General features: G+C 44.5%; 1 protein-coding gene across 1 annotated transcript in view; it reads right to left on the reverse strand.

Moving 5' to 3' along the window:
• The window catches only part of prkcha (protein kinase C, eta, a), a 194,404-nt gene that overhangs the window by 35,659 nt on the left and 145,541 nt on the right, over window positions 1-13,204 (reverse strand). Inside the window, exon 11 of the mRNA XM_080202405.1 lies at window positions 9,086-9,240. Coding sequence (XP_080058531.1) covers window positions 9,086-9,240 — 155 coding nt within the window. The remainder of the gene's footprint in view (window positions 1-9,085; window positions 9,241-13,204) is intronic.

Consider the following 13,204-nt stretch of genomic DNA (forward strand, 5'->3'; position numbering starts at 1 on the left):
TCCCCAGCAGCTGAAGGGTTGATAGCCAGGGGCTACAGATTTAATCTGATTGGGGAAAGAACAAGAGACAACCTGGGGGAATTTGGAATGCACTGTCAGATAGGTCGGCAGAAACAAATTCAACAGTGGATTTCATAAAGGATTGGACAATTACATGAAGTAATTACAGTAATGGAAGGATATTGAGAAATAGTGAGATTGCGGTTACTAACTGGATTGCTTTTCAAAAGAGTTGGCACAGGCTTAATGGGCCCCTCTCTGGTAATTATGAATGGGCAATAAATCCCAGTGATACCCACAACCCGAGAATGAATTTTTAATCAGTCAATAAATGTTCCTGAGCCATTTGATTGCAACAGCTTTGCATTAGGGATCCTTGCACACACATGCCCTGGCGTGTTTGCTGTGACTGAGTGGCGAGCACTCCTGTCTCTGCATCACTTGGTTCAAGGTTCAAGTCCAACCCCAGGTCTGATGCTGCTCTTGGCATGTTCTCCTACCCTCTCCTTTGAACCATGATTAATGATAATGTCAGACTGAGGGATATGCCAAGACATATATCAAGGCTGACACTCCCCTTTGTCATTCAGCAACACTATCATCGCTGAATTCGACACCATTAGCGTTCTGGGAGCTTGCCCAGAAACTCCATTGGACTAGCCACACAAATACTGTGAGAGCAAGTCAGAGGCTAAGTATTCAGCAGTGAGCTACCCAGCAACTGACTCCCCAAAATCTGTCCACCAACCACAAGGCCAAATCAGGAATGTACTCTCTCTTTACCCAGGTATGTGCAGCTCCAAAAGCACTCAAGAAGCTTGACACAACTCAGGATGAAGCAGTCCGCTTGTTCAGCATCCTATCCACCATCTCCCTCCAGCACTGGTGTGTGGGGACAGCAGCGAGTCCCATCTGCAGGATGCAGTGCAGTAACTCACCAAGCTGCCTTCAACAGCACCTTCAAAACCCACAACATCCAACACGTGGAAGGACAAGGGCAACAGGCGCCTGAGAACACCTGCAAGTTCCCCTTCAAGGCCAACAACATCCAGATTCGGGAACCGTTCCTTTGCTGTCCCGGGGTCAAAATCCTGGAAGTCCCTTCCTAAAGCACTGCGGGCGTACCTATAATCACAGGGACTGCAGCAGTTCAAGGCAGCAACTCACCACCACCTTCTCAAGGGGCAATTAGGAATGGGCAACAAATGCTGACCTATCCAGCGACACCCACCTTCCCCCCAACCCCCCCCCCCCCCACATGCTCTGAATGAATAAAAAGAAAAGAAGAAGGAAAGAAAAATCCTGATTGAAAACAATTCTAGAGATAAGGAAGTTTCTAGGCAAAACTGGGGTGGCACGGTGGCACAGTGATTAGCACTGCTGCCTCACAGCGCCAGGCACCTGGGTTCGATTCCCAGCTTGGGTCACTATCTGTGCAGAGTCTGCAAGTTCTCCCCATGTCTGCATGGGTTTCTTGGTGCTCCGGTTTCTTCCCACAGTCTGAAAGGCGTGCTAGTTAGATGCATTGGCCATGCTAGGGTGGCATAGTGGTGAGCACTAGTGCCTTACAGCTCCAGGGACCCGAGTTCGTTTCCTGGCTTGGGTCACTGTCTGTGTGGATTCTGCATCATATCCCTGTGTCTGCATGAGTTTCCTCTGGGTGCTCCGGTTTCCTCCCACACTCTGAAAGACATGTTGGTTAGGTGCGTCGGCCATGCTAAATTCTCCCTCAGTGTACCCAAACAGGTGATGGAGTGTAGCGACTAGGGGATTTTCACAGTGCCTTCAGTGCTGTATTAATGCAAACCTGCTTGTAACGCTAATAAATAACCTTTAAATTCTCCCTCAGTGTATCTGAGCAAGTGGCGGAGTGTGGCGACCAGGTGATTTTCACAGTAACTTCACTGCAGTGTTAATGTAATGTGTGACACTAATGAATAAATTCTAAACTTTAACTTTGATGTTGGTATGTTTCCATATCTTTCCATCGTTGCTCATCTGAAAATAGTATTACTCCTTTAATAAACAAAGCAGCATTCACTAACTTACACAGAAACAATTGTAAAAGTGAACGTGCCTTCCTGAGGTTTTAAGATACAAATTCAATGCTTCTGTGACAAATCTATAAGCTCGACATTAAAAATGGCAGGTTAGGCTTGACACAGGATTGGGGTGTAACACGCTGCCATTGAGGGTTAAGATCAGGAAGGATGGGGACCGTGAGACAGGATCACATTGCCACTGACAGAACGTGGCATGCTGCCAACCTTAATGTTACAGGAGTGTTTTAGATCAAGTAGTTACGGGTTTTGTTATTCCTGGCAGCACTCCCAGTATCAGCAGAACTATAAAGTGTGAACGTCCTGTATACTGCAGTTGAGTTTAAACAAGCAAGTTTAGAGTTATCTTTAAAGTATTCTTTGGCAGAGTGAAACTTTAGCTAACACATAAGGGACGTTATTTTCTCAAAGGAATCCAAAAAGTTGGGTTCCAACCAACTTTCTTTAGGAAATTAGTTTATCTTTGACACTGTAGAATGCCAAATGTAGCTTATTCAAAATGCATTCTGCAGACGAATAAGAAAACAATAAACAATTTAAATGTTCTAATTTATTCGTCCAAGTTTTTAACCTGGATAGGTTAACGGCAGGAAAAGACAATTAAACTTGTCCCCTGAATGTCTACCCTGAGGCAGGATGATTACCTTTGCTTTATTGTTGATGAAGTGTGTCATTCGCTTGCATAGTCAATATTTTCTCTACCAAGAAAATAAGAAGAATCATAGAATCCCTACAGTACAGAAGGAGGCCATTCGGCCCATCCAGCCTGCACCGACAGCTATCCCACCCTATCCCCGTAACTCCACATTTACCTTGCTAAACCTCCCCCGACCCTGAAACTAGGGTCAATTTAGCCTGACCAATCAACCTAACCCGCATATCATTGGGAGTGTGGGAGGAAACTGGAGCACCTGGAGTATATCCCCGCAGACAGAGGGAGAACATGCAAACTCCAAATAAAGCTGCCATATCAGGAAAACTCTTTTTTTAAAGAGAAGAATAATATAACTGTACTTGGAAACTCAGTGTCCTTTGAATTTCAGTTCCAAGATCATCATAATAATTTAAAATGGTCACTTCAGAAACTGCCATGTTTGAAGGGCAGAGTCTATAAATTGCATCAAGTTCAAAATGTGGCCATAAAAAGACAACTGGTGTGGAGTGAATAGAGAACAGGGTTAAACAACCCAGCCTGTGGAGTAATGCTCGATTAACCTTTAAAGGGGAACTTGTGGAGCGGGCAGCAGTGCACGGGAAAATAGTTTAAAGAACCGCAAAATGAATAGGGTAAAGCCATATTTCTCCATGACTTTGTGGGCCTTTTCTAGAATTCATTATTATTCGATATGGTCTTAATGTGAGCAAGAACATCAGATATAGGGGAGGCAATGACCTGGTGGTATTATTGCAGAAACTCAGCTAATGTTCTGGGAATGTGGGTTTGAATCCTGCCACAGAATTTGAATTCAATAAAAAATATCTGGAATTAAGAGTCTACTGATGACCATGAAACCATTGTCAATTGTTGGAAAAACTCATCTGGTTCAACAATGCCCATGAGAGAAGAGAAATCTGCCGTCCTTTGGCCTACATGTGACTCCAGAGCCATAGCAATATGGTTCACTCTGAACTGCCCTCCAAGGGCAACTAGGGATGAGCAATAAATGCTGGCCAACCAGCGATGCCCATGTCCCACAAATGAATAAATTGTGAGTGCTACATAGAAATAATGGGCAGGATTTTCCAGTGGCAAAGAGAACCAGCTATTGGCCAGCGTGGGATCTTACAGTCCCGTTGATGTTTCCGGGGTTTTGCTTGATCTGCCCCCATCCCGGTTAAGGCTCACTATCAGCAGGACCGAAAGGTTCTACCGGCAGGAAAGGCTGGAAAATTCCGCCCAAGAGAAAGAAGAAAAGAACTCGCATTTATTTGGCGCATTTCATGATCACACAATGTCCCAAAACACTTCCTAGCCAATGATATCATTCTGAAGTGTAGTCCCAGTGAAAAACAGCAGCCAATTTGTAAGCATTAGGGCCCCACAAACAGTAACATGATAATAACTAGGCCATCAGTTTCAGTGACGGTTATTGAGGGTTAACTGTTGGACAGAACACCAAGAGGGCCTCCGTACTCTCTGCATAGTGCAGTGGGATCTTTCTAACTGCACCTAAGGTGACGGACTGGCTTTGTTGTTACATCTGTCGCATAGTCAATGGGCCAAATGGCTTCTTTCGCACTGTATGGATTTTATGATTCGATGATCTCTTTCTGAAAGACGTGGCCACTAATCAGGAGTGCTTCAGCATTGAACCACTCTGTTATTTTGTTTCATTTGCTCCCCGTAATCATTATCAGCCGGTCTCACATTTCAGGTTAAAGGGAAACATGTCACTTAGTTTGTTCAGATCGATGATCGTTAATAACGGATCTTATGTTCAGATTGAAAGACAGTGTGTAATTTAGCTGATTCAGATCAATCCTCCAATTGATTCTGATGCACACAGCTTTATTAATTAAACCCATTCATTGTTCTATTCTGGTGGTTTCATGACCTTCCAGCTAACCGTCACGTTTGTAAAGCGTCCGTTTTTTTAAGCTGGCAGCTCCCAGATCTGCCGTATGGTAGGGTGACCCAATTCACCTTTTGGTTGACCTTGTAGAGCCTCCAAGCTGCTTCCACTGCTCTGGTCTGATCAAGCTCGGATCACACAGGCTTAACCGTACACAGTGACTTACAGACCACACTCACTCCCACAATGTTAACCTTCATGTTGAAAATAAGATTAATGCGACACGAGAACAGACCAACTCCCCAAGGACAAACTCACAATTCAGATTCCGAAGTACTTATACAAGAGTGTCAAATTGAAGGCTGCACTCTAAGACTTCTCATACTTAGGATCATAGAATGCCGATAGTGCAGAAGGCAGCCCTTCGAGCCTGCACCGACCACAACCTCACCCAGACCCTTTTCCCGTAACGCCACATATTTACTCTGCTAATCCCTCTGGCACTAAACGGCAACATACCGTGGCCAATCAACCTAATTCGCACATCTTTGGATTGTGGGAGGAAACCAGAGCACCCTGAAGAAAACCCACACAGATACGGGGAGAATGTGCGAACTTCACACAGGCAGTGACCCAAGCCAGGAATCAAACCCAGGTCCCTGGCTCCATGAGGCAGCAGTGCTAATCACTCCGCCACCATACCATGCAATATCTTCCCTTTGAGAGAAAGTATAAGTATTATATGCTTAACAATTAAAACACTGAGGTATCAAGGATGGCCAAGCACAGTGACCATTTGAGGCAGTTAAGATATGGCCGCATCTTAGCGTCACAATAATAGATGTCCCACTGGACTTTGTCAGGTGGTTCAATTTTTAGTCACATTTAGGTAAGAGCTTGATGAACTCCTGCGGAAGTTGTCTCTGATATGTGAAATATCACACAGAGCAACCTTTCACAGAAAAGGTGAGGGAGTCTGGGAATGTTTCCTCTGTTAGCGTGTTCTCTGTGCACATGGTCAGAAAGGCTGCTTCCCCAATTGTTTCACTAACGGGAGGGAATCTCCAATCCTCTCCGCGCCTGCCCCACTGCAAGAAAGAATGGAGAATTTGGTGGTCCAGCCAAAACTCCATTCACTTCCGGAGAATAAGGATGGAGGTTCTGGCTGCTGTGGATGTAGCCTGACAGAAATCTGCATCGAAGTGGTATTGCTTGTGTATTTTGCACTTTCCTCCTGAGTTGGCCCATTGTCTATATAATGATTCTTCACGTGTGAGCTTCAAAAGCAAAGGTCTGCAAGGTCAATGACTAAAGAGCAACCTGCCTGTTCTGTATTCAGAGATGTCATCACACGGACTTTCTGGAGGTGTAACCACAGCAACCAGATATCGGCCATGTTTCGACCCTTCCAGCCCATCCACACCAAGACTTCTACTCTTAAAAGCGTCTGCATGGGTTTCCTCTGGGTGCCCCGGTTTCCTCCCACAGTCCAAAGATGTCCAGGCTAGGTTAATTGGCTATGCCTCAATTGACTCTAGTATCAGGGCAATTAGCAGAGTAAATATGTGGGGTTATGGGAATAGGGCCTGAGTGGGATTGTGGTTGGCATGACCTGATGGGCTGAATGGCCTCCTTCTGCACTGTAGGGATTCCATGATTCTAAAAGGCAGAGAAACCAATTACACTACTGCAGGGGGAGACCCACTAACTCTGTAGAGACCAGGATCTCTCTGGACTACATGGCTCAGCTGCCCATTGACCTCACCATTTAACTATCCTTGAATTTAACCATTGGAGCTGGTGTTGATAACAGCTGACCAGAAACTGCACCAGATATGTGAAAATGGGGACAGAAATAGAAATTTCCCCACTGTTACGAAGCCACCATGACCAGATTACATAATGAGGCACCTGATTGGATTTTACTAATGTTTCATTCTTTCTGGTTCAAAGCACTGCTGCGAACCTTACTGAAAATAGAAGTCAGAGCCAGTAGTAGGGTGTGGGGAACGTCTCCATTTCCAAGATACCCTTAAGCAACTCTGCCTTTATTGTTTCCGAGATATTGAGTCAGCCATTTGTGTATGTATTCACAGGTGTTTTCTGGCATCCCAGTTTAAAGGATCTCCTCAGTATCCAGGATAATTACAAAGAGGATATTCAGTGGTTTGGATGCCTCCTGTGACTGTCAGATTTACAGGGAGTCTCTGGGTGCCCTCCTTTTAGAGAATGCGCTTCTGTTGTGTACACCGATAAAAGCCACTTTACTGTAGCACAGAGCTTTTGCTGAAAATAGCACAGTGCATATTAAATTTGCTTACAAACAAATCCCCCTGGGCATGAAACACAGAAAGTAGCAAAGGCTGGAGCAAACTGCTTACATCAAGTAGAAGTATAATATTTCTATAATGGCTCATCCTTCATGCTATCAAGTTACAGTCACAAAGGCTCATTCACAGTGTACAGATGTCTCAACTACCATTGTAATAAATTGCAGTGAAGGCCTGATCTCAACAGAGTGTGTTTAGATGTGTATTTGATTTTTAACTTTATTTATTAGTGTTTCACAAGCGGACATACATTAACACTGCAATGAAGTTACTGTGAAAATCTCCTAGTCACCCCGCTCCAATGCCTGTTTGGGTACACCAGAGAGAATTTAGCAAGGCCAATGCACCTAATCAGCCCATCTTTCAGACTGTGGGAGGAATCCAGAACGCCCGGAGACAACGCACACAGACATGGGTAGAAAGTACAGACTCTGCACAGACAATGGCCCAAGCTGGGAATCGAACCTGGGTTCCCTGGCGATGCTGGGCAGCAGTGTTAACCACTGTGCCACCGTGTCACCCAGTTATTCGTAACAGTGGATAAGGTACCAACACAAACATGCTCTAAACTCACTTCTCTCCAATTGGTTTGGCAATGCTGAGTGCACTCACTGAACCCATTGATCAATTATGATGCAAATGTTTAAACATTGGCAATTTATTGTGCACCCATTATAACCGAACCAGCAACCAGGGGATAGCAGTGCAGGTGGCATTTACTAGAAATTATGACTTTCAGATCAAACATTGCAAGGGTTTGCATTATGGGCTCTTAACTGTCTGAAAAGATCTCCGCTTTCCATCATTTTTAAGGGTAGGAAGTGATTCATCACAACACAAGTACGTCAGAACAAATCATGCAATTTTTACCCAACGCTCCGCTTTCCCCTCAACTTCTCCCACAATCATTGGACTTTAAATTTAAATGTCTAATGCTGAACAAAATATCGATCTGATCCCTGTCACAGCTCAGCTTACAGTCAACAAATGCTCAGCTCCCTGTTTACTCAACAGCATTTTTTTTTATTCATTCATGGGACGTGAACATCGCTGGCTGGCCAACGTTATTGCCCAGCCCTAATTGCCCTTGTTTAGAGAGCAGTTGGGAATCAAAGTCATTATTGTGGCTCTGGAGTCACATGTAGGCCAGACTGGGTGAGATGGCAGATTTCCTTCCCCAAAGGACGTTAGTGAACCAGATGGGTTTTTTTCTGACTAATCAACAATGGCGTCATGGTCATCAGTAGATTCTTAATTCCAGATTTTTAAATTAAATTCGAATTCCACCATCTGCTGTGGTGGGATTTGAACTCAGTTCGCAGAACATTAGCCGAGTTTCTGGATTAATAATCCAGTGATAATGCCGCTCGGCCATTGCCTCCCCCTAAAACAAGCAGCTGAATAAAAGAGCTAGCAAGCAGCTAGCCTGCTTATCGTAAGAACGGCTCATTCCTGCCCTATATTAAAAATCCTTTCGTTGTTTGATAGGTGGAAAGACAGTACTGATTAAAATTAAAGTTCAGTGAATAGACAAAGTTCATGCAATTTTAAACAGCAGCAGTTACAGCTGCTCTCAGAGTTTACAAATAATTCAGTTCCACTCCACTCACTATTTCCAAATGGAATGAAAAGTGCTAGTGGTGGAGTGATGGTATTGTCACTGGACTAGCAATCCAGACACCCAGGGGAACTGGGGACCTGGGCTTGAATCCCACCACAGCACGTGGTGAAATTTGAATTCAGTAAAAACCTGGAAAGTCTAATGATGACCATGAAACCATTGTTGGATTTTGTAAAAATCCATCTGGTTCACTAACGTCCTTTAAGAAAGGAAATCTGTCGTCCTTACCTGGTCTGACCTACATGTGATTCCAGACCCACAGCAATGTGGTCAGCTCTTGAAATGCCCTCTGAAATACCACTTGGTTCAAGGGCAATCAGGGATGGGCAATAAATGCTGGCTCAACCAGCGATGCCCACATCCCATGAATGAATATAAAGAGAAAGGCCCACTCCACAACAGACATTAGGATTGGATCAGTGAAGGACCAACACAAAATGGATGAGCCATTATATCCGCTGTAAATTTCTATGTGATTCACCACTGAAATCATTTGAGTCACCTTGTACATCTTACAATGGTGCTACACGGTTATGTAAAGACACAGACTTTTATCCTTACCGGTAGATAACTTTCTTACTGTGAAGAAAGATTAACGCTGATGTAATTTCCGCGGCATAGAACTGCGCACGTGCCTCGTCGAATTTCCGCACTTGTTGGATTTGGAACATTAAATCTCCCCCGTTGACATACTCCATCACAAAAAACATCCGATCCTGCAAGAAGTAACACACAAAGGTTAACACATCATCACCAAACCTACAAACCAGAAGTTGAAGGCTGAAGTGAGAGACTTGTCATGAATGGGGAGATTATAAAGAAGGTGGGGAGGGGGGAAATAAAGACAAGTCATAAGAACATAAGAAATAGGAGCAGGAGTAGGCCATCTAGCCCTTCGAGCCTGCCCCGCCATTCAATAAGATCATGGCTGATCTGTCGTGGCTCAGTACCACATTCCTGCCCTCTCCCCATAACCCTTAATCATAAGAACATAAGAACATAAGAAATAGGAGCAGGAGTAGGCCATCTGGCCCTTCGAGCCTGCCCCGCCATTCAATAAGATCATGGCTGATCTGTCGTGGCTCAGTTCCACTTTCCCGCCCTCTCCCCATAACCCTTAATCCCCTCTCTTATCAAAAACCCATCAACCCGCTTCTTAAAAATATTTAGCGAGGCAGCCTCCACCACTTCAACGGGCAGAGAATTCCAGAGATTCACCACCCTTTGAGTGAAGAAGTTCCTCCTCAACTCCGTTCTGAACTGCCCCCCCTTTATCTTGAGGCTGTGCCCCCTAGTCCTACTGTCTTTTTTGAGCGGGAAGAGTCTTTCCACCTCTATCCTATCCATCCCATTCATCATCTTATACGTCTCAATGAGATCTCCCCTCATTCTTCTAAACTCTAACGAGTACAAGCCTAGTTTATTCAGCCTCTCCCCATAGCTCAACCCCCTCAACTCCAGCATCAGCCAGTAAACCTCCTCTGCACTCCCTCCAAAGCCAAAATATCCTTGCGTAAGTACGGCGCCCAAAACTGCACACGGTACTCCAGCTGCGGCCTCACCAATGCCCTGTACAGCCGCAGCAAGACCTCCTTACTTTTATATTCAATCCCCCTCGCTATGAAGGCCAGCATCCCATTTGCCTTCCTGACCACCTGCTGCACCTGCAAGCTGGGTTTTTGCGACTCATGCACAAGGACCCCAAGGTCCCTCTGCACCGTCGCCTGCTGCAGTTTTTCGCCACGTAAGTAATAATCCTTCCTACCATTATTCCTACCAAAGTGGACCACCTCGCACTTGCCAACATTAAATTCCATTTGCCATTTCCTGGCCCATTCGCCCAGCCTATCCAGATCCTTCTGTAGACTCTCCCCACCCTCCGCACAATTTGCCTTTCCTCCAATCTTGGTGTCATCAGCAAATTTCGACACCCTACACTCGGTTCCCTCCTCCAGATCATCTATATAAATGGTAAATAGCTGAGGCCCCAGCACCGACCCCTGAGGCACTCCACTAGTCACCAACCGCCAATCTGAATAGCACCCATTGACCCCCACTCTCTGCCTCCTATTTGACAACCAATCCTCTATCCACGCTAACACCCTACCCCCAACTCCATGTCCCCTGACCTTCTGCAATAACCTCCTGTGAGGTACCTTGTCAAACGCCTTCTGAAAATCCAGAAAGACCACATCCACCGGCTCTCCTCTATCCACCGCCCTAGACACATCCTCATAGAACTCCAGTAAATTTGTCAGACACGACTTCCCCTTAACGAAACCGTGCTGTGTCTGCTCTATCAAGCAATTCCTCTCAAGATGCCTCGTTATTTCCTCCTTGATGACGGATTCTAACATTTTACCTACAACAGACGTTAAACTAACCGGCCTATAATTCCCTGCCTTTTGCCTGGCACCCTTCTTAAACAATGGCGTAACATTAGCCGCTTTCCAATCTTCCGGCACTTCCCCGGAATCCAGCGACGTTTGGAAAATAACCATCCACTATCACCTCCGCCATCAACAAAGGACAGATTGCAATCTTACAAGACAGCTTCTCATCCACAAGTAAAATATAATATCAACCTTCACAGCCAATGACGCACCATCCAAGAACAAGTACTTGGATTTCTCACCCATATTGTTGGGTCTAGCTCTCTTCCAGGATTGGTTAAGGTGCTCACTAAAGTGGAAGCTGCCACTTTAGCAGCAAGGCTGCTTTAGAAAATGGTTAAAACCCCAATATCAGCTTGGACGAAGGATTTCCTGACATTCTTTTCAATAGATCAATGCTGAGAACTTTTGGTGCATGGGGTTTCGGGGATAGGGCCTGGGTGGGATTGTGGTCAGTGCAGACTCGATGGGCTGAATGGCCTCCTTCTGCACTGTAGGGATACTATGAACACTATTAATACTGAAATTCCAAATACAAAGAAGAAAGTTGCCCAAAAAACTGGCTATTATTCTGTGTGTTGTATTGATTCACTACCAGATATAGAAAAACTAATTGACCATTAATCTATATTAATAACATAGATCTACACTTTTTTGCTTCAATGGATTAAATCATGACAGTATTTACGAATGCTACTTTTATTAAAAACTGCATTGTAACTACACTCCCGGGAATCTGTACTGGAACCTCAGCTTTTTATCAAACATACATTAATAACCTCCATGCAGGACTGTGTATTCAAATGTTGTCGATGACACACATTATGTTATGAGGTATAATGTGTTGGGCGGATAAAAATTACAGAGGGATATAGACAAATTAAGTGAGTGCACAAACAATGATAAATGGAACTCAAAGTGAGAAACTCTGGGGTTGTCTATTCACAAATCTGAATCTAACTTCTCAGTGAGAGACGAGGATTTGATCCGATTTGAGATGTGAATGAACCGAAGAATGTAGCCGCCATGCACACAAATCACTCAAAGCTGGTTCACTGGTACAACTAGTAATCAGAAAGGCGAAAAACTTTTAATATCAAGTGGGCTGGAATTCGGAAGTGTGGAAGTGATTGTTCACTTGTACAATGCCTTGGTCGGACCTGACATGAAACACTGTATTGCTTTTGGCCATGTTGTTGTTGAACGGGGAATATTTAATCTGTTTAAGCAACTGACTGCAAGAATTGAAGTGTTTTGTTGGTTATCTATAAGTAAGACTGCCATTGAAGCTTGGCACTGTGGTTACCGATTGCCTTGATTAATTGCCTAAGATCAACACTCCCCTCTTGTTCATACAGTTGCCACACTATCAGAATGAAAAGTATTGTTGGAGTTTTACGATGTTTAAACAAGCTTGTGCTAAAGAAGCCAATATGTAAAACAGTACATGCAAACTAAATTCAGCATGTTGAGACATCAACCCCTCTATCATCATAGCCTAAGTATGAATAGTTTCTACATACCATGTCTGATTTAATTTGCAATCTACCTGACCCAAATTTGGAGCTATTAAATTCTTCCTGTGCTCGTTCTTCTTGCCCAAGTTGCTCTCACAGCACAGTTCCACCTTTCACTTGTTGGATGCAAGGTCCCCGCACCCCCCTAGATTCTTAACCCTAGACCATGACCCCATCCTAATAAAATGGTGCTGAGTTCAAAAGGATCATGTGTGCTCAACACAGACTGGATAGAGATTGTGCCTGGGATTTTCCAAGTCAAGGTAACTTAGAGATTCATTTATTAATTTGCTGAATAATCCCACAGTCTTATTTATATCTGGAATGTATGTGTACCTCCTATAAAATGGAAAAAATATGGTCTGCATTTTCCACTATTAATATAAAATCTCTGGTCAAAGTTTCTACACATATGATCTTCATAGAATCCCGACTGTGCAGAAGAAGCACACTCAGCCTATCAAGTCTGCACCAACTCTCTTGTAGAGTGTAGGGAACCTGCTTTCCCTGGCATGAAGGTGCTCTTGACTCTCAGTTATCCTGGGTGCGGAGTCTTCTGTTACCCGCAGACGTATCGCACAATGCCTGAAAAAAAGCAGCAAGTCACTCATCCTGACTCCAAGCAGGAAGGATCATCCTATCCTTTGCCCATCAGGCAATTAAGGGCCTTCTTCCCAACTGAGGACCCTGGGATCTGTTGTCTGGCCCGCCTACTGTTGCTGGCCAATTAGAGGCTGGCAGCTCTTACACTTGGTAGCACCATGGAGGAG

This window comes from Carcharhinus amblyrhynchos, chromosome 14 (genome assembly GCF_965287045.1).
Source record: "Carcharhinus amblyrhynchos chromosome 14, sCarAmb.v2.hapA, whole genome shotgun sequence".
Lineage (NCBI taxonomy): Eukaryota > Metazoa > Chordata > Chondrichthyes > Carcharhiniformes > Carcharhinidae > Carcharhinus > Carcharhinus amblyrhynchos.